This window comes from Drosophila albomicans, chromosome 3 (genome assembly GCF_009650485.2).
Source record: "Drosophila albomicans strain 15112-1751.03 chromosome 3, ASM965048v2, whole genome shotgun sequence".
In the NCBI taxonomy this organism is placed as follows: domain Eukaryota; kingdom Metazoa; phylum Arthropoda; class Insecta; order Diptera; family Drosophilidae; genus Drosophila; species Drosophila albomicans.
The window spans coordinates 35,364,141-35,383,428 of NC_047629.2; the positions used below are offsets into that span (position 1 = coordinate 35,364,141).

Here is a 19,288-nt window from a genome sequence, read left to right on the forward strand (position 1 = left end):
ATTACAATTTCAAATATATTAGTTAAAAATTATAAAAAGTAATAAAAGTGAATAGTATTACAAAGTCAAAAATAATAAAATTTATTACGATGTGATTTATTCATACATTCGTTGTTAACATGTGTTATATTTCTTTTGAAGCATAATCTGTTATTGCACTGCGAATCATTTTACAGGGTATATGACAGCAGCCTCAGCAGCCGAGGCCGAGGCAGCCGCAGCAGTGGCACTCTGTCCATCGGTCCAAACAAGGCAAAAGGCATGTCCATCCTCCTATCGTAACAAGAACAATTTGTTCTAATGCGCCTTGGCAGCAGCTGGAGCCGCAGTCAGTGGCCAAAGTCAATGGCAAAGCTTTGCTTTGCAGCTGGAGCCACAGAGCGGATCAAAGAGGAAGAGGAGGTGGTGGTGGTGCATGGCAAAAGGAAAGGGCAGCCACTGAACACGCAATGGCCAGAACAAATGTAGACATTAAGCTGTTGGCCGTGGCCAAAGCAGACGAGGCGCACCTTAACATCCAATGACACGCAATGGACAAACGCCAACGCCACACAGCTCTCTGGGTTCCATCATAAAAAAAGTATGCACACACACTACAAACACTCAGACAACCTTGTTTAGTATATAGTATTAGATATGTTATATACAATTTTCAAATATTTCGCGCGCTGAAGTTTTCCCAACCAAGGCAAGCAACCATTTCAATAAATTCGCTGTGAAAATTTCATTAATCGCAATTCAAAGAGAGGAAGAGGAGATCATAGTGAGACGGGGCAATGAAAAGCCTGGAGCGGACAGCAGGTGAATGTCTAAGTGCTGAGCAGCAGCAGCAGCAGCGGCAGCAGTTGTAACCACATGGCCATAAAAATATTTGCCGCCTTAATGTGAGTGGCTTATAAATTTGCACAAACGCGACCATATATAGCATATAGCATTACAGCCATGGGCCCATGGCTCCTTCGTCCCATGGTCACATGCTCCCATGGGGGACCACCAACTGTCGAGCAGCAGCTAGATCCAATGCCTGACGATTGTAGATAACTGTTATTGTGGTTTCTTCGCTGGCCATTTAGACAGTTTTGCTTCCCTGGGTGTGTTGACGACTATTGCCTCTGTTGTCCATTTGCAATGCGTGTGCTCCGATCTGCCTTGAAGCACGCCAACTATTTAGCGTTTTTATAAAACATAATACATAAGCGCATATGAACTGTTTAACCATAAACACAATGAATAAATTAACTGATATATCCACCCTACAAAATAATAGTGCCACAATTCATTAAGCATTTATACATTATTAATATAAAGTTTATATTTGAATATTTTGCATTTTTAACTTCATTTATTTTCGTTTTTTTACAAGTTTTTCTTTGACTTACAGTTTGCATTTCTTAACTTGTACTTTTGCATTATATGTAATTGTTGAATTCGATATTTGGTTTTGTTAAATGGTTGTGCACAGTTTAAAACTAATTACAATGAGGTTGTACAAAATGCATTTGGCTTACACACTCATGTAAATAATTCTGCATGGCCACATTGAATTAAATTAGAACTTAATCTAAAGTTTAAGCACTGCTCTGGCAAGTTGTTACTTCATGTATCTTCATTTTTTTGGTTATAGCAAAACTAAGCTTAAAAATAATAAAGTTGGGTAAATTCACATAATAAATCAGTGCTTAAAGTGTTTATATCTTTGGGCTAAATCATTTGGTTGCAACGTTTGTTAGGATTTCTTGGGCTAAATTAAATGGCAAGAACTAATTCTAAAATGTGTTAAATCTATGGCACAATCACTCGCGAAAGTATTTCACTACTTCAACAGCTTCTACTTTTGCTTCATATACATCGTCGCAATCTTATCGAGTATTGTATCGATCGAGAGCAACTCCTCGCTAAACTTTTGCATTGTGGGTGCCGGCACAATCCACTTGAGGAACTCCTCAACATTTAAGCGCAGTCTGGCCAACGGTGTCAGCGCTGCATCATCATGCGATGGCCGCTGCGCTAACTTCAGCGATGCAATTATAACATTATCAATCAGACGTTTCTCGTAGCCCAGTTGTCGCAGCTTTTGTGCCGAGCTAATCTTCTTCAGCACCACAGCCATATTGAAGCGTATGCTGGACAATGTTTGCGCATCCTCCGTCTGATTATCGTTGGGCTCATCCTGCGTAGCTTTGCACTTGGCACACTGCTCCGCATGCGCCTGCAGTTCCACTTTGATCTTGAAGAACTCGTGGCAGCCTTCACACATGTAGGGCTTCTGTTGTTTGTGTATCTTCTTCATGTGGTTCTTGAGATGCGCCAGCTGCGAAAAGGCCACCTCATCCGTACAGAGCTGACAGCGAAACGGCTTCTCGCCCGTGTGCTTGCGTATGTGCAGCTTCAGCACACTGGAGTGGGCAAAGGTCTGATGACAGATCTGCAAGGCACAAAAAGAACTCACATGAATATCTGTCATACTCCAAACTTTCGCCTTGACTCACACGACATTGATAGGGACGCTCTCCTGTGTGCATCCGCATGTGCACATTGTACTGGGATTTTTGTGTAAAATACGAATTGCACACTTCGCAGACGTGCGTCTTGACTGCCGCATGTTTCTGCATGTGCGTGGCCAGATCCTCATCCGGCTCAATGGTTTTGTGGCATATCTCGCAATCGAAACGGCTGAGCTTGTGATGCTCCTGATTGATGTGTGCTCGCAGCGCTAATTCGTTGGCAAACTGACTCTCGCAGATGGTACATCTGTGTTCCATGCCCTGTTCGTGGCGTTCCATGTGCACGCGAAGATTGGCATTCGTGGAGAAGCTGGCCGAGCACTTGGTGCAGTTAAATTGCTGTATACTCGTCTTATGATGCGACACCATGTGCTGCTGCAGCTGTAAATGGTATCAAACTATTAAACTGTGAGTTCGAAAGGAAATTAGCATTGCTTAACTCACTTGACCTCCGCGGGCAAAGCGTTTGTCGCACAGCGCACATGGATACGGTTTTTCGCCTGAATGCAGTCGCATATGCAGTCTCAGACGCTCCTTGAGAGCAAAAGTTTTGGGACATGCGGTGCAGGCAAATTGTTTCTTGTGCTCGTGGGCGGTGGTTATGTGATTCTTGAGATTCACCGCCTGGCGATAGCATTTGCCGCATTCCGTGCATTTGTGTGGCCGCTCATCCGAGTGGATGAGCACATGGCGCAACAGATCCGTCTTGCCACCAAATTCCTTGGAGCAATGACTGCACACGTGTTGCTTTCGTTTCGTTGTGTCCGCCTTGCGTGGCGATTTCTTGGGCTCCGGTTGCACATAGTCTGCGTCCGTTTCGGCATCACCCTCATCACCAGCATCATCGTCATCGTCATCTGTGGAATCCTGTGCGCCAGTCACAAACAAATCCTGCAGACTGGCAAGACTGCTCTTGCGTCGCTTTATCGGTATCGGTGGTAACGTTGTTGTGGGCGAGGATTCGCGTGCCGCCGGCGGCGATGACAACGAGATGCCGCTGTCGGTGAGCAGAGATGCGGCATCCTCCTTGGAGAGACTGCGACGACTGCGCACCATGCTGGGAGTTAAGTCTTATGGCTATCGCTGCACCCGGCACCAGCTGCTTACTTTACTTTATTTTACTTTTATTTGTTGTTTATGGGATTTGTTAGAGGGTTAATGTTACTACGAGGAGAGTTCAAATTTGGTCTACGTTTAGTTTAAGAAGAAGGAGTCCCAAACACCGTGTTATAGCGATTTAGTTAAGCGTTTTGCTGCAAGAGAAATTTGAAGTTCTATTATTTATTTAGCATTCACAATGCCACGTTCGACACAACTCACAAGAAATAAACAACAAAAGAATAAAACACGAATCGAAACGGAATGAAACGAAATACAACAATATGAATTTCAGCTGTGTCCACCGAACTTTTAAAACTGAAGTAAACGATAAGAACAATTTTAAATGGGGAGTAGTGTTTAGAGGCAAATACACTAAGCGAAATGAATGGGTTTTATCTCATAATATTTGATGCTAGATATAACATTCAATATTTTATATAAGAAATCAATTTTTGGGAGATTAGAATAAATGGTTTCTTTAAAATGTTTCCTTTTTATATACAATCTCTTAATATGCAACTGGCATTAAAATATTGTTTTTTTTTTTCTCAAACGAAATAAAACGAGAGAAAATGTTACCATTTTATGTAAAAATTATTCAGAAACGAGGTTAAAACCTTAGTGAAATATCGTCCCTTTCCGAAACATCCGCCAAATTCTACATATTACGAAAGTTTCTGCTAGGAAACAACGTACTTACATATATAGAATAACCCATATTTATCCAATTCACTCACTATTTTGCGCAGTGCAGCAATACGAAATATTTGCTTTTATCACTTTATCAGCTAGAATTTCCAGGTACACACACACACATACACGTTACATGGAGCTCACTTGGAAGAGTTTCTCAGTTTGTTTTCTCAATCTTTTGATTGGAAAACGCAGCAAGAGCGAATGCGAGAGAGATATCTGAAGGGAATGTGTGGTGGGAGGCAGGCAGACAAAGAGAGCGTGTATTACTGATAAGCCACGAACGAACAAAGGCAATAACTGATAAGGTCTAGAGACTGATAACAGAGTTAACTTATGGAAAATATGGTAACTTCATTTTTCTATACCTTTTTAAATTATTTCTGCCGCTGTACTTGCTGCTGCTGCTGTCGATGTCGGAAGTTCTAATGAAACGACGATTGGGAAAATGCAAGCGCAACAAAGAAAAACTGTAAAAATCAAGAGTAGTTGACGATGACCCTGGGCACAGTTAGCGCTAAGTAATGTATGTTAACATCTGGCGACCAGATTGCCCATGATGTGAGAACACTCAGACAGACATACAGAATTATATGCACAAACACACACACACACACATGCTGGTAGTGTGGAGGTTTATAGACCTTTGGCGACGCTTCATTGAGCCAAAGGGTGGCGCATGCCAAAAACTTACTGTACAACGATGATGAATATGACGATGGCGACGATGAGGGCAGCATTGAAGCATGATTGCTCCAAGTGCAGGGACAGGGACAGCGATATTCACAGTCACCGTTCACACAGCTGCACGTTACGCAAATGAAGCGTAAAACGAAAATGAAAACAACTGTTGAAAAGCGAATTGAAAGCGCGAACGTGAACTGGCGACCGCGAGGCACCAACAACAAACCCAAAACCCATCCCAAAAAAGAGCTTTAACTGTAACTATGAGTACTGCAGCCCAGCTGTACTTCTCTCCATCTTGCTCTCTCGTTCGCTCGCACGGTAGTCAGCCCAGCAGACCAGCGACCAGCGCGATTCATTAAATTGAAAGAGAACGTTGGAAAAAGCACGAACGACAGCGAAAATAATTCACAAAAGGTGTGCGACACAAAAGAATACAAAAACAGCAGCAGCACACAATTTTGTAATGCTAAATAGGCAAATAGAAGGAAGGGGACACCAAAGGGGCAGACTTTTGACTTGGCTGGGGGTCAAAACACATTGAAGTCTTTTGTTTGTGTGGCGCTGAAATCACAACAACAAATGATCAACAACTTCTGTTAGTAAAATAACCAGCACCAATAGCAATTGTTTACAGCTACTATAATTACAATTTATCCAATAAGTAACCAACACCACAACTAAATCAGAGAAAAAGACGGACTTACCCGCAAAATGAACTGTGATTAATTCATGAAGCAGCTGCAAACAAAAGTAAAGCAAACACACACACACACGCAGCTCACACACAAAGACGGACAGAAGCACACACAACCAAGACAGCAGTTTCTGCTGGGCTGGCTTGGCAAATACAATTTTCTGCATTTTATTATTTGTTTATTTATCTCTCAGTGCAATCGCCCAGCGAACGCCCCTTTCTTTTCTTTTGCACTGCACATTACACATTTGCTTTACCTTAAGAAGCCGCACAGACAACATTTTATAATTTACAAACACCAATTGCAGCACTGCATTACATTCCAAAAAGAGGAGAACCAAGTAATTGATTTGTTTAGTTGTTATGTTGTGTTTAATTAGTTTTCTCCCTACAACGTACACACACACACCCGCTGTGCCGTTTGCAGTGAGACCAACGACTTTGAATATTCTATTAGAGGTCGAAAAATATACCAAGTGCGACGATATCCAGGAATTTATTCAAAATATATGCATATTCACTTGGATTTATTTTCGATTGCACTAAACCAAGCCTAATGTTGCTTGCTGAACTCTTGAAAACAATTCGATTTGTAAATTCCCATAATCTCAAGCGTTCAACCATTTAAAGCATATTCAATTTTTATGGTATATTTGGTGAACCAAACTACAGCCACACTTCTCTGATGTTTTTGTTATTGCAAATCTAGAATGGAAACACAAATGTACAAATATAATTGATTTATTATATACAACTCAAAATGCCAGTCGTTTCATCAGCAAGTACATATGTTGATCCACTTCGAAGCCATGCAAATTGTTTGCATCACCTTGCAGACGCATCAGCAGGCCACCAAATGAAACATACGCCGACAGACGTGAGGATTCGTTGTGCGCTTCGTCGCCTTCAATGCGATAGATTTTGCCATACATCACATACTCAAAACTGTCTGCGCGCGTTCCTTCGTGCTCCATAGGATTGTATTCGCCGCTGTCAGGGCAGCCATCTTCGCGCAGCGTTGTGGCCAGCACCAAGCGAAATTTGTCACCCAATTCCATGGGATACAGCCACGAGTTGATGTCCAGGATAAGGTCCATTTTGAAGGATTCGGATTCGCAGTGCAGGCGGGAGACACGGTCAAACTTTTTGCCCTCTGGATCCATGTCCTTGACATTGAATATATCCTCGAATAGCACTCCAGCCATGTTAACTAAAAACAAATGTTATTAGACTAATTTCATTTATTGCTGCCGCCAAAATCGCAACTTTTGTTGAATTTCACGTTGTCGATGATTTGTAGTTTGTGGTTTGGCTCCTAGCAGTTAAATGCTGCTGATCTTATAGTTATTTAATTAACCAATATGGTACTAACTGTTTTAATTGAATAAGTCGTGTTTTATTTACTTCTTCCGGCACTTGTTAAATATTTTTGGTTTAGCGTGCTTATTTCGTTTAGTTCCTAAAACAGTGTGATAGAAGCATGCTCTGGAACTGAGCTAGTTCCAATGAACCATAAGCAATGTCATGTTTTCAATGTTATGATATTTATAAAATACTATCAATTTTACTTTTACTAATTTAAATTGAATTAACAAATTTTTCCTATTTAAAACATAAAAATGATAAGAACATAAAGTGAATCGCCCGAAAATAATATAAATCAAATGATTTTCGCAATCCGATATACAAATATATCGATATTCATAAATACCGCAGACAGTATTTTCTCGAATCTCCCATCTCTATTATTCTCCAATTTAAAATAAATAACGACAATTTAAATCAAGTGCTTGTGTTTATTAAGATCATATTTTACAAGTGCTATAATTATTTACCAGTTCTGCGCTCTGTCAGAATAGGCAATAATGCGACCACCCGATATAATAGGCCTACGTATAGCTGGCGTCAATTGTGCTAGTGAATTAACCGTTAATTTCGCTGGCTTTCGCTTCAATGGCGCATTCAAAATTAGGCGCGCAGGTCTAAAGGGAATGCGACGCTCGACAAACGGAAGTGTCAATTGAGTGGCTGGAAAGATAGCTGCGTTACCCGTAACGATTTTTGCCGGTCTGCGCTGTGGCCGTGCCGTCAACTTTGCGGGTCTGCGCTGTGACGAAGTCGCTGGACGACGCAGCTGCCGGAAAGTGTTGAAACGTTGCACGAGAGGAAGGACAAACTGTGCCGCAGGTCGCAAGCTGGCCAAACTGATGGTGGCTGCACTTTGCGCTGCAGCATTGGCATCATCACTCGCTGGTGGCCCGTAGGTCTGATCAGGCAGCACTTCTGCAGCTGGAGGGCCATAAGTGTCAGCTGGTGGCCCATAAACCAGTTCGGGTTGCTCCTCTGGTGGCCCATAAACTAGCTCAGGTTGCTGCTCTGGTGGCCCATAAACCAGCTCGGGTTGCTCCTCTGGTGGCCCATACACCAACTCCGGCTCCTCGGGTGGACCATAAGTCAAGTCTGGCTGAGGGAAGTTTGCCTCCTGCTCAGTGGGCAACTCAAATGGTGGATCAGGCGTTGCACCAGCTGCTGGATATGGCGCTGCCTCCTGACGCTGCAGCACAGGACCCGGAAAGCGTAATCTTGCCGCCTCGCTGGCAGCCATCGAGCTGAACAGCACACAAAGCGTCACCAAGCGAACAGAAGAAGCACCACCAAACATTTTGCTGTACAAGCATAAACTGATGTCAGCAACAGCCTAAAGGTGGCTTTAAATACGCCCATGGATGACCTTCATCCACACATTGGCCACAGTGACCAAAATGCCGACGAGGTCGTCCGATGACTTATACGGCAAACCCCAAAAAGAGGTTACGTGCCCAAATAATGGTGGACGATGGTGAGTAAAGCACAACAATTACGATTACGTGTAAAGCAAAGATTTATTAATAGCATTTACATGTTATGGATTATGGATTAGAAATTAAGTGTTCACCAGTTGCGTCGCAGCACCAGACGCTGTGGCACTGGCTGCTCACGGCGACGTCCTTGGGGGAATCGCTGGTAGAATCTCGCTGACTTTGGCTGATCAAGTGTCGTGGAGACGGCAATGACGGTGCCATCGTCGGACACTTCCACCAGCACATTCTCATCCTCAGGCTCAGGTGCAGGCTCCGGCTGCAGCTTGACATCGCCAGGTGTCTCCTCCTCCTCCTCCTCTGGTGCTGGAATGTCGTCCGTTTCAATTGGCTGCTCTGGCTCTTGCTCCGGCTCGGGTTCTGGCGCTGGCTCGTCCGCACTTATTGTGGGCGGTCCGTAAACGCTGTCTGGTGGTCCGTATGTGTTATCCGGTGGCAAATAGCTCACTTCCGGTTGTGCAGTTGAGCTGGGCAAATCGAAGGGAATTTCGGGCGTAATGCCCGCCTCTGGGTAGCCTGTGGGCGCTGGACTTGGAGGCGCAGCCAGTTCCTGGCGTGCCAAACCACGGCGTGGCACAAAACGTTGACGCAGTGGCTCTGAACTGGCCAAAACGGCGAAGCCCAACAGTAGAATAGCAGTGCAAGTTGTTGCTTTAGTCATTGTGAAGTCTGTTTGGTTTATGTTCTGAGTTGGGCAACTCGGCGGCCTATTTATACTCGAATGGGTCACGGGAGACGGTTGACGGCAGATCAGTTTGTTTTTATAATTTATGCTCGTCACTTTCAGTTTCAGTTTTTAGTTTTAGGCCTGGCCAAGCAACGTTGTTGTTTATCCCGTTCGCTCGGCACTCGGCACTTTGATTATGTTGCCCCGATCGAGTCGGCTTTTGAGTTTCTGTTTTGCTTTTAATGCTGACTACGTGACCCTTTTCCCAATTTTAGCGGCCAATGCTAACAGCGTCAAGTGCCATGTGCCTTGTGCCATGTGCCGTATGCAACACATGGCAGCTTCTCCGATGAGCTCTTGCTCATTAACACGCCAGCGTCGATGGTAGCTTTAGCTCGTAATCGAATTGACCGCTCGTTTCTCTTTTTTTGTTGTTGGACAATTTGTTGGTTCTTGGCTATTCATAATTTTATTTGATGGCTTTTATATTCATATGAATCCAGTGGCCTTGATGGGGGGAACGTGTTGGGTGTTGGGTGTTGGGAGGAGTGCCCTTCCCATTAGACATAATTCTTCTCTAGGTCAAACGGAGGCAATAATCATAAAATATTCATTGCCTTTAATTATGTTCTTACACCTTGCCAATTATGCTGTTCTTATCAAGGTCACTGATTTTTATTTCCTTTTGCGATTTATTGTGAATTATATCTTATAGCATTTTTGCATCTTGGATAAAACGAAATTATCCCTACACGACAGTTTATTCGTAGTATAGGACTTTGAAAACATTGTTCCACATATTGTTAAACTCGTCTGCAGAACCTTTCTTTAATTCAAATAAATTTATATGTTATTGTTAACATTAAAAATATTGTAAATAATATATTATAATAATATGGTAAATTGTTTATAAATGAATAAATATAATAAATATTATATTAAAATAGTTTAATATTTCCTTTATTATGTATATTTTAAAGTATTGTTTAAGAAGAATATTCACACCTATTAAATTTGTAAATTTTTTTAAATTATTTAAATTGAAAAAATTTATTTCAATAAAATTTTCCATTTAGTGTTTTGATTAAAAAATATATTAGTAATTAATAATACAATATGGGTAATTCCATGACGAAATTTGTCCCGTGCCAGACCCTTTACAGTGAAAATAACATAAACTGAAAAAGTTTTTAAAATAAATAAATGTTATTCTTAAAGCTTTAGATAAGCACTATATTTAGAGCTAAGATTGATTTTAGGAACTTGTTCTGTTTTACGATAAAAATATATAAATTCGTTAATTTTTTTGGTTCGCGTACGAATTTTTTTTTTTTGCAATTATCTTAAAGCAGAAAAAAATTTTTAAACCATTTTTAGCTGTAATTAAAGTACTAATTTAGAACTAAAAGAATTCCCTTTTCTTGTTTTTAAAATTGTTTCAGTTTATGTTATTTTCACTGTAAAGAGTCTCGCACGGTAAAAATCTGTCATGGTATTACCCATATATTATATAAATGGAAATAATTTTTAACTGGTTGAAATGGAAATAATCATTTTATTTAGAGCGCAAGGAATTTTACTCATATCTTCTCTTTTAGGATATTGCGTATCTAATAAATTATTGTTTAAATAACATACATATAACATGCATGAAATGTAATAACTTATAATCTCTCCTTCTTTTATTTAAAAACAAAAAGGTAGTAATTTTCATTTTTCATAGTAGTAGAAAAATAAATCTTAATGCTTATTTAATGTTTTCAGAGCCTAAAGTATTCTCAAATTTAGGTGTAATAACGTTAACAATTTATTTCCAAAGTTTCGCTTTGTATATTAATCTTCTGTTTTATAGTATATTTTATATAATATAACACACTCAATTTTATTGACTAAGTGCCTGTCAGTAATAACTTTATTATATCAATATCAATCAATATTTGATTTTCATTAATTTTTTTTATTAAACACGTTCACTACCTTAAAGTAAAACCAGTAATTCTCAAAAACAAGTTAGCTTTCAATATATAGATATGTATTGAAATATACTTATTTTAATATTACAAATATCAAATTGAACTGGAACTTTAATTTAATGGTAAGAGAACAAAAACGAGTACCATAAACACTCTCCAAACACATTTTATGATTATGCAAATGTTTCGAAAGTAAAATTCTGTTTAGTAACGTCAGGGGACGCCCAAAGGGACTTACAGTAACTTCTTGAGTTATAGATTCGATTTAAGAAATTCTGTGATTCGTTTGGATATTGTTTTTCCCCACGAAAGTAATGAAAAAATGTTTCCGTTTAAAATGCCAACAAAGATATTCTTATAATTTATTTGTAACAAACATTTCGATAAATCGCTTAAGCATTAACAACAATTTAGACCCTAGATGGTGTACACTAGAACGGGCCTCGAGCGGATGATCTGGACTGGAGCTGCGCGTAGTTTCTCTGCCACTGGACGACGCAAGCGGAGGCGACTGTTGCGTGGCTGGATGAGGCTAGCTGGGATGGGCTCGGAGGCTGGATCAGCGTCTTCTACGGGCAGATCCTGATCAGCCGAGGGAGCCGGAGGACCGTAGGTGTTGTCGGGCTCAGCAGGCGGGCCATAAGTGTTATCGGGCTCAGCAGGTGGACCATAAGTGTTGTCGGGTTCGGCAGGTGGGCCATAAGTCAAATCTGGTTGCGCTTCCGTCTCCGTCTCAGTAGGCAAATCAAATGGTACCTCGGGAGTGACGCCAGCTGGTGGATAAGGCGCCGAGGCGGGCGTGGGTGCCGCATCCACAACGGGATCTACCGGAGCAGCCTCCTGGCGAGCCAGCTGCAGGCGAGAGGAGCGACTGCGACTGCGCAAACGCGCTGGTTCGGCGGAAGTTAAGGCGGCGATGGCAGCCAGGATGAGCAGAGAGGTGGTAAACTTGAAAGCCATGTTGCTGGATTGTTGATTGGTGTTAGAATGTTGATATCGAGTGGCAATCGTGCAGCTTTTATACACAACATTTTGGCAGTCATAAATGGCACCGTGAGGGACAACAAAGTGGTTATGATGATGGTTTTTTTTTTTTTTTGTTTTCGGGGTTCGAGTACCTACGTGACAATATTTTGTCAAGGGCCCATGTCCATCCCATAACCATTGACCATTAATTCGATTGGGCACTTAACTCTGAACTCCAAGCGCTTTAAAGTAGCCGCACAGTGGTACCAAATGCTCTCTAACATACGATGAGCGATCATTGCATAGACAATCACTTATAAAGCACACTGGAGCAAAGGCGTTCAGATGTTGCTCAAATGTGAGAAGCCATGCAATCAATAAATTTTAAATTGTGGTTTCATCAATCAAATATATGCTTAATCAAGTACAAACAAAAAAATGCTTATAATATATTGTGAATTTAGCACTTTCACTTTAGCACTTTGATTAGAGCTAAGAACAATTTTGGATTTCTTTTTCTGTTTTAAGATAATTTCGAAAATTAACGAATTCGTATAAACTGCATAATGAACGAATTTATATAGTTTTATCGTAATACAGAAAAAGTTCCTAAAATTAATCGTAGCTCTAAATATAGTGCTAATCCAGATCGAAAAGAACTACCATTACTTAAATTGATTTATAATGTCGCACGCGACAAGTTCCGTCAGAGAAACCCATGACAACATAAAGAAGAATTTTTGAGAGTATATAGTATAATTGAAATAAGATTTTGACATTCTAATCATTTTTGCATTCAAGATGTAATACAAGATTTTCTTTAACTTCAATAGTTTTATTTTTATATTATATTAAAATATAGTAACATAAATATTTGTGATAGAATCAGAATTACCTTTTTCTTTACCATCATATTGGCTTAAGCTTTATTCTTTATGTAAGTTTATAGTATTCATATAAAAGCCCCCTTTTGAAAATATATCTTAAGCATATCGACTTGGTCCATTTAAGATATTTTATTAGCTTTTCAGCAGTTTTAATTTTATTCTCATATTCAAATATTGTATACTTTTGCTTGTGATAAATTTAAAATTTTCTGTTTCTTTACAATCAGATAGATTTCAGTTTAATTTCTGAAATAAATATAATATATAAAATTATTTTATAAGTAGACTATTAAAAACATATCGGAAAATCGACTGGAGTATTGGCATTATTGCTATATTTTCATTTAAGATATTTGATTATATTTTCATAGTTTACTCTTTAAGATTCTTAAATTGCTTAAATACGAGTATTGTATGTTTTTTTGTTTACTATGATCTGCTACAAATCAGCTTTCTTTATCAGTGCTTATAAAAAAGTTGTATAGTTTGTTTTTGTACAAAGTACAAAAAGAAATTAAGCTGAAATATATCTGTTATTAATTTGTCTAATATTGAAATGCTTTGACAATGCAAAACTGAACTGCGCTGTTATTTTGAGGCCCCAACATGTGCGCTTGTTTCCCAGAAGTGTTCGAAGGCGACCTCTGTGAAATGCCGAAAACCCCATTAAAAGTGTTTGTTGCTCTCACAATGTTAACTCGCATTTGGAAGCACTGTGCGGCGCCTGTTTGTCATGCAGGTCAATTATTTTTTGTTGCTGTGTTGTGCTGTGTTGTGTCTTGTGTTTGTTTATTTTTTTTGGTTTTTGAATGGTACTATCAAATTATTGACTGCTTTATATGCGTTGCGTTGCTGTGCTGGTCTAGAATTGTTCGAGACGGGGCCACGGGGCCAACTACTATGAGTATAAAAGTACAAGCTCCATATACGAATGGCAACAAAGCTTCACCACAAGTTATACGATCATGGCACGTTATCAGCTCATCAGCTCCCTTTTGCTCCTGACCATTTTGGTTGCCTCGACGGCAGCGCAAGCGCCACGTCGTCTGCGCCTCCAGCTGCGTCAACGTCAGCAATTTGCTCGCCAGGAGGTGGCACCAACGCCATATCCCTCGGCCGATGAACTCAAGCCCGAGGAACCAGCTCTTATCTATGGCCCACCGCCGTCCACAGATGTGGATGAGTTGCCCGCTGAGCAGGAGCCGGATGTGAATAGTTTCCAACCCGATGCTGAGCCGCAGCCAGAGCCCGAGACAAGCGACGATGTCGATGTGGATGTGGATGCCGAAGAGCTGGACACCGATGAGAACTCCGTGGAGGCGACAACTCAAGCCGCTGCTGCTCCAGCTCGTCTGCGCATCAGTCGCCAGCGTCTGGCCAAGTTGCAGCTGGCCAAGGCTCAACCCAAACGCTTGCGTCTTCAGCCTCTGCGTCAGCGTCAACGCATCGCACGTCTCGAGGATCTGTCCCCTGCTGTTGCCCCCGTTGCTGCTCCCGTGCCCGTGGCTGCTGCTGCTCCAGTCCCACAATTCTACTATGTCGGTGCCCAGCAGCCGTATGTGGTGGCCTACAACGCAGCTCCACAGCAGCTTGGCTGGTAGAGATCGATTGATTGCCTAATTGTTATTGAAGGTGTTAAGCCCAAGGCTGTTATTTGTGTTTTTGTCTATTAAATAACGTTAAACATAACTTTGCTGCTACTTTATTTTTCTTTTTCGCATTTTGCTTTTACTTGAGACACTTTGGCGCCTTCGACTTGGATAAATCATTGGCCATTAACAAGCCATTCAAGTGCAGCTCAAGTTGCCAAGCACTTTGCATTGTTTGAATCCATTTCGTCCTGTCGTTAGAGTGTCCTTTTCTTCGGCGCATTTCTCTTGTTTCGCCTTTGTTCTCAGCGTTTGAATGCATTTTTCATGCTTTCGCCTGCTTATAAAATGTTATTGTACCCTGTGCTTATTGCAAATGGCACCCAAGAGTTCAGGGCAACATTCACTTCTGATGTGTGAGTATTTTTTATTGAGCAACATTAATTGAAAACTATATTTATTAGGTGAGAATACTGGTTCAGAACTTCTTGAAGACATTATTTTGTACTATATAAGTGTACGAAAAACTTTCCCATACAATGTATTCAAGAAATTACTATACAAAACACTGGCGCCATCTATTGTTCAGAGTAATTTTTAATTATGCTTGTATCCAATACTAAATATTGAATACAGCGTATCTCGCTGTCGAACATGCACAACTTTAAATTTGTTCTTCTTTTCAGCTAGTTTTCTTTTCTTCTCCTGCAGCAATTCACTGGTTGCTCTTATTAAAAAGGTCGTCTGATATATATATGTTATTATATATAGCTGGCAAATTCTTCTATTTTCAAAGGTTAATCCTATTGTGACACCCTCTGAGTAATGCACAATCAATTAATGGTGAACTTCGAACGCCAGATTTGAACAAAATGTGTCATGTTTATAGTACTAACTTATAGAATCACAAGACAATAACTCGAAGCTTCACATGCAATTTAATTAGCATTTTATAATTTCGCCATTAGTTTAATTGACTCATAGTAAAGTATATATAAATTTATGGGGTTTCTATTCCTAGTGTAGTAGCAAATAATTCACAATTAATACATTTTTATAAGAGTGCTACTGAGTAGCATTGATGATTGATAATAATAGATAACAACAAAGAAACTTTTTATCTTTGATTTAGCTGCTTAGTTCGATATGCACATGAATGTATATGCGGAATTAGATAATGGGGGGTCTTTCTCGCAGTTATCGTACAATTTCTTATCAGTAAAAGAAAAATATTTATAACCGTGAAAATTTCGTGAATCAGTTCAGTTTCGATCGAGTTCTGTACGAAAAAATAACTATGGATGACAAAAAGCTAAACATACAATTTGCTGAAAATTCAGCATGCAACTTATTAGACGATCGCATTGTGAGTATGATAAATGTCAAAGTTACTCCATAAAATTCAGTTTTAAATCTATTCATTCTGCAGTTTGATCATTTTGACAATCGTTATGATTCTCCAAATAACCTAAATGACGGAAAGGAAACTTTAATCGATGTTATACAAAAGCAAGATTGTCAAATAAACGACCTCAAATCTAAGTTATCGGAGCTTGAAAAGAAAGTGTCGATGCATGAAGAAATGGACAAGTTATATAGGGATAAACTGCAATCTAAAGAGGATCTAATCGAGTCTTTAAAATTGACCAATGAACCGTCAAAGAACAATGAAATTTATACGCAGAAGAACTGCGAACTGGTTACGAAAAATGATAATATCAGTATTCAAATGGAATATGGTGGATCGAAATTGTCGATGAAAGTACCACAATTGAAATCCTTTGAGCCTGTGCTGGAGAATAACATTGCCGGACCAGGTTGGATTGTCATACATCGTCGTGTCAACGGCAACTGTGATTTTGAGAGAAATGAAGGCGAGTACTATGACGGGTTTGGCAAGAGGACTGGCGACTTTTGGCTTGGACTCGAAAAAATGCATCTAATAACATCGCATCAACGGCATGAACTTTATGTACACATTGTTGACTTTGATGGCAATGCGCATTATGCAAAATACGACAACTTTGTTGTGGGCAGCAGGCAGGAGAAAGGTGTGCTGAGGTCATTGGGTCATTACAGCGGAGATGCCAACGATATGATGCGTTTAAATGAGGGCAAAGCATTTTCTGTTGCCACGAAAGCATACAAGAATGGTTGGTGGTGGATGCCGAATGTGAAGCCCACTTGGTAAGCAGCCATTAGTTCAATTAATTCGAAGCTAATATCTCACTATCACTGTTCATTTGTTTTTGCAGTAATCTTAGTGGCAAAGTTACCGATACAAGTATTGAGAAGCACGAATATATTTTCTGGGGATACAAGACGTGGGGAAATAAGAAGAATTATATCAAATCTGTGCAAATGCTGATAAGGCCCATAAAGGAATTGCCCAAATAATTAAATGCAATGCTGTTATAGAAATTATTATAATATTAAATTAATATGTAATTTGTACAAATCGTTGTTTGTCGAAATTACAAAAGCAGGTCACGCTAATATTAAAGATATAATATGCATATCCGAAAATTCCATCGGGGATTAAAGAAATTGTCAGGTATATGAGCCATCTGGAGTCGTATTACTTTAACACCAGATGGCTGATCATAAAACAGTCCCATTGTAAAACACCAGAGAGGGATTATACATTTAAGCATCGCAGGTAAACAAAAGGACGAAGCACTACCTAGAAGAAGCTCATTAGAATAGAAACCCCTCTATGATAACTATATAAGGCCTAGAATCTTAAAAAGAAAACGTCAGTTCACATTTTGAATTCAGGAGGTAAAGTTGTGGTCACTCACTTTCGGCAGCTAAGTTTCTATTCACGTCATCGAAAAATAGCATTCTCTATATCATGGAAGGTAAAACGCTAAATTTACAATTAGCTGAAAATTCGGAATGCGACACCTTCGATCACTATTTTGTAAGTACCATGAAACTTCATATATGTGTTCCAGGAAATTAATTCGAAATCTATAAAATTTTCAGATCAAGCATTATGACAATCAATGTGTAACAAATTATAAGGTGGAGAATTTAACCGACGTTATACAACAGCAAGATACCGAAATATACGATCTAAAAACTAAGGTATCAAAGCTTGAAATGAAAGCGGCGCTGGACCAAGAAAAGTTGAATTTGTATAAAGATAAGCTGAAGTATAAGGATGATCAAATTGAATTTTTAAAATTGCGCATTGAATCGTTCAAGAACGGAAATAATGATAACTTTACGGAAAGTAATCTAAATCTGGAGCCTTTTGAAAACAATGGCGAAATGTTCGAACGATTTTACAAGCTTTTTAGAGAACAGAATGATTTAATTGAAATATTACAGAATGATTTAATTGAATTATTCCAAAATAGATGATTGCAAAACGAAGCCTAAGGTGAAAGCGTCGACGTATGATGAAAAGGACAAAATGTGTTAGCATAAATAGAAACTAAAGGGAATTCAATTGAATTAACTTTCTTTGAGTTTGCAGCAATCTTAATAGCTTATTTTGAGATATATTGATTAAGAATACATTTTCTGGATGGCTGGAAAGAGGAAATGTATAATATAAACTAAATGTACATTAATTTATTAATGAATAAATAATATTTACAAATTCAATAATGAGCAACTGCTTTACATTTTCCTCATATACAGAAGTGTATGTGATCAATTCAAAATGTATTTATTTAAATACTTGAGACTTAATAATTCACTGAATTATTATCGCCATCTCAGATTCAGATTCCGTGGAATACTTAGCTCACGTTTTGTGTAATTCCACTCATTTGTTTTCGAGTGTGCGCATACTTGTTTCTATGTACGAGAGTGCTTAGTTTTAATTATATTAAGAAAGCAATGTCTTAAAAGCTGAAAAGCAAGTTTTTTAGCCCGCAAAGAAAGATCCCCGATTCTCAACTGCATTCACATTGGGTCTGCTGCTGTTGCGCAATGCTTCGATAGCCTGATAGTTGAGGAACCAGAACGGACGCTGATCCTCGGGCAGCGAATTCAGATGATTCACATACGCCTGATCGCCGCGTGCATCGATGGGCAGCGCATTGGCCGCTGGCCTGGCAGCCGCAGTTGCCACTCCCGCGGTGCCGCTGAGTGGAATCGTGGCATCATTGCTGCCACCAAAACGATTGGCCACGCCTACCACGCTTGTCGCGGCTGTTGTTGATGACTGTTGTGAAGGCGCCACTGGCACAGGGTCGGACAGTGGCACAAAATTATTGACGGGCAGCACTAGGGGCACGCCCACTGGCGGCTTTTGTGAGGCGCCAAATGGTAGATTAATTGGCGTCTTCTGGGCAACGGCCTCCTCGCCGAATCGTGTGGCAATGCTAACGCCGGATAGATTCTCCACTGCCGTATTCTGTGTGCCCAGATATTTATCTTTCTGATTAAGCCCACCGGGCGGACGGATGCCAGCGAACGAGGGTCGCTGAGCCAGCGACATTTCGACGCCAAGTATTATGAATATGCACAAATTTCGCAGCATTTTGACCATATATTTTTTTTTTTGGCACAATTTCACTTTTCGCCTACGTTACGTTACGTTGCTGTCTTGTTGAGACTGACACTGAGACTGAGAGCTGAAAGCTTTCGCAATTATTTAAATAAGCTGCCAGATGCTGTTCGACAAGCATTTAATTGACTCAGTCCAGAGACG

At 40.0% G+C, this 19,288-nt stretch overlaps 9 protein-coding genes across 12 annotated transcripts; 3 read left to right on the forward strand and 6 right to left on the reverse strand.

Annotated features, from left to right (window-relative positions):
- Nucleotides 1-1,324: 1,324 nt before the first annotated feature.
- LOC117569912 (zinc finger protein OZF) lies at nt 1,325-6,094 on the reverse strand. 3 transcript variants are annotated; one of them, XM_034251252.2, is made up of 4 exons: nt 5,937-6,094; nt 2,949-3,757; nt 2,490-2,885; nt 1,325-2,425 (listed from the first exon to the last, which is right to left on the reverse strand). In XM_034251252.2, exons 2-4 carry the CDS (start codon nt 3,558-3,560, stop codon nt 1,829-1,831), a joined length of 1,605 nt encoding a protein of 534 aa, XP_034107143.1. In that variant the 5' UTR covers nt 3,561-3,757; nt 5,937-6,094; the 3' UTR covers nt 1,325-1,828. The 3 variants fall into 3 exon arrangements, with proteins under 3 accessions (XP_034107143.1, XP_034107144.1, XP_034107146.1); XM_034251253.2 differs by having other exon boundaries at nt 5,690-6,094; XM_034251255.2 differs by lacking the exon at nt 5,937-6,094 and adding an exon at nt 4,993-5,623.
- Nucleotides 6,095-6,404: 310 nt separating this feature from the next.
- LOC117568294 (DNA-directed RNA polymerases I, II, and III subunit RPABC3) lies at nt 6,405-7,169 on the reverse strand. 2 transcript variants are annotated; one of them, XM_052003758.1, is made up of 2 exons: nt 7,052-7,169; nt 6,405-6,889 (listed from the first exon to the last, which is right to left on the reverse strand). In XM_052003758.1, the coding sequence occupies exon 2, from the start codon at nt 6,882-6,884 to the stop codon at nt 6,435-6,437; it is 450 nt and encodes a 149-aa protein (XP_051859718.1). In that variant the 5' UTR covers nt 6,885-6,889; nt 7,052-7,169; the 3' UTR covers nt 6,405-6,434. The 2 variants fall into 2 exon arrangements, with proteins under 2 accessions (XP_051859718.1, XP_051859717.1); XM_052003757.1 differs by having other exon boundaries at nt 6,946-7,167.
- Nucleotides 7,170-7,474: 305 nt separating this feature from the next.
- On the reverse strand, nt 7,475-8,346 carry LOC117566456 (uncharacterized). The gene has a single exon (XM_034245987.2). It carries the CDS (start codon nt 8,339-8,341, stop codon nt 7,511-7,513), a length of 831 nt encoding a protein of 276 aa, XP_034101878.1. The 5' UTR covers nt 8,342-8,346; the 3' UTR covers nt 7,475-7,510.
- Nucleotides 8,347-8,530: 184 nt separating this feature from the next.
- LOC117569801 (protein TsetseEP) lies at nt 8,531-9,305 on the reverse strand. Its single transcript, XM_034251114.2, has one exon. The coding sequence runs from the start codon at nt 9,196-9,198 to the stop codon at nt 8,611-8,613; it is 588 nt and encodes a 195-aa protein (XP_034107005.1). The 5' UTR covers nt 9,199-9,305; the 3' UTR covers nt 8,531-8,610.
- Nucleotides 9,306-11,490: 2,185 nt separating this feature from the next.
- Nucleotides 11,491-12,414, reverse strand: LOC117569575 (uncharacterized). Its single transcript, XM_034250799.2, has one exon. The coding sequence runs from the start codon at nt 12,135-12,137 to the stop codon at nt 11,595-11,597; it is 543 nt and encodes a 180-aa protein (XP_034106690.1). The 5' UTR covers nt 12,138-12,414; the 3' UTR covers nt 11,491-11,594.
- A 1,531-nt stretch (nt 12,415-13,945) lies between these two features.
- On the forward strand, nt 13,946-14,634 carry LOC117569962 (DNA translocase FtsK 1). The gene has a single exon (XM_034251335.2). The coding sequence runs from the start codon at nt 13,996-13,998 to the stop codon at nt 14,629-14,631; it is 636 nt and encodes a 211-aa protein (XP_034107226.1). The 5' UTR covers nt 13,946-13,995; the 3' UTR covers nt 14,632-14,634.
- Nucleotides 14,635-15,902: 1,268 nt separating this feature from the next.
- On the forward strand, nt 15,903-17,098 carry LOC127565440 (fibrinogen C domain-containing protein 1-like). The gene is made up of 3 exons (XM_052003754.1): nt 15,903-15,985; nt 16,049-16,806; nt 16,875-17,098. Exons 1-3 carry the CDS (start codon nt 15,917-15,919, stop codon nt 17,014-17,016), a joined length of 969 nt encoding a protein of 322 aa, XP_051859714.1. The 5' UTR covers nt 15,903-15,916; the 3' UTR covers nt 17,017-17,098.
- Nucleotides 17,099-17,439: 341 nt separating this feature from the next.
- On the forward strand, nt 17,440-18,172 carry LOC117566455 (uncharacterized). Its single transcript, XM_052003759.1, has 2 exons — nt 17,440-17,542; nt 17,608-18,172. Exons 1-2 carry the CDS (start codon nt 17,474-17,476, stop codon nt 17,986-17,988), a joined length of 450 nt encoding a protein of 149 aa, XP_051859719.1. The 5' UTR covers nt 17,440-17,473; the 3' UTR covers nt 17,989-18,172.
- A 9-nt stretch (nt 18,173-18,181) lies between these two features.
- On the reverse strand, nt 18,182-19,205 carry LOC117570678 (uncharacterized). Its single transcript, XM_034252477.2, has one exon. The coding sequence runs from the start codon at nt 19,124-19,126 to the stop codon at nt 18,500-18,502; it is 627 nt and encodes a 208-aa protein (XP_034108368.1). The 5' UTR covers nt 19,127-19,205; the 3' UTR covers nt 18,182-18,499.
- Between the last annotated feature and the right edge of the window lie 83 nt (nt 19,206-19,288).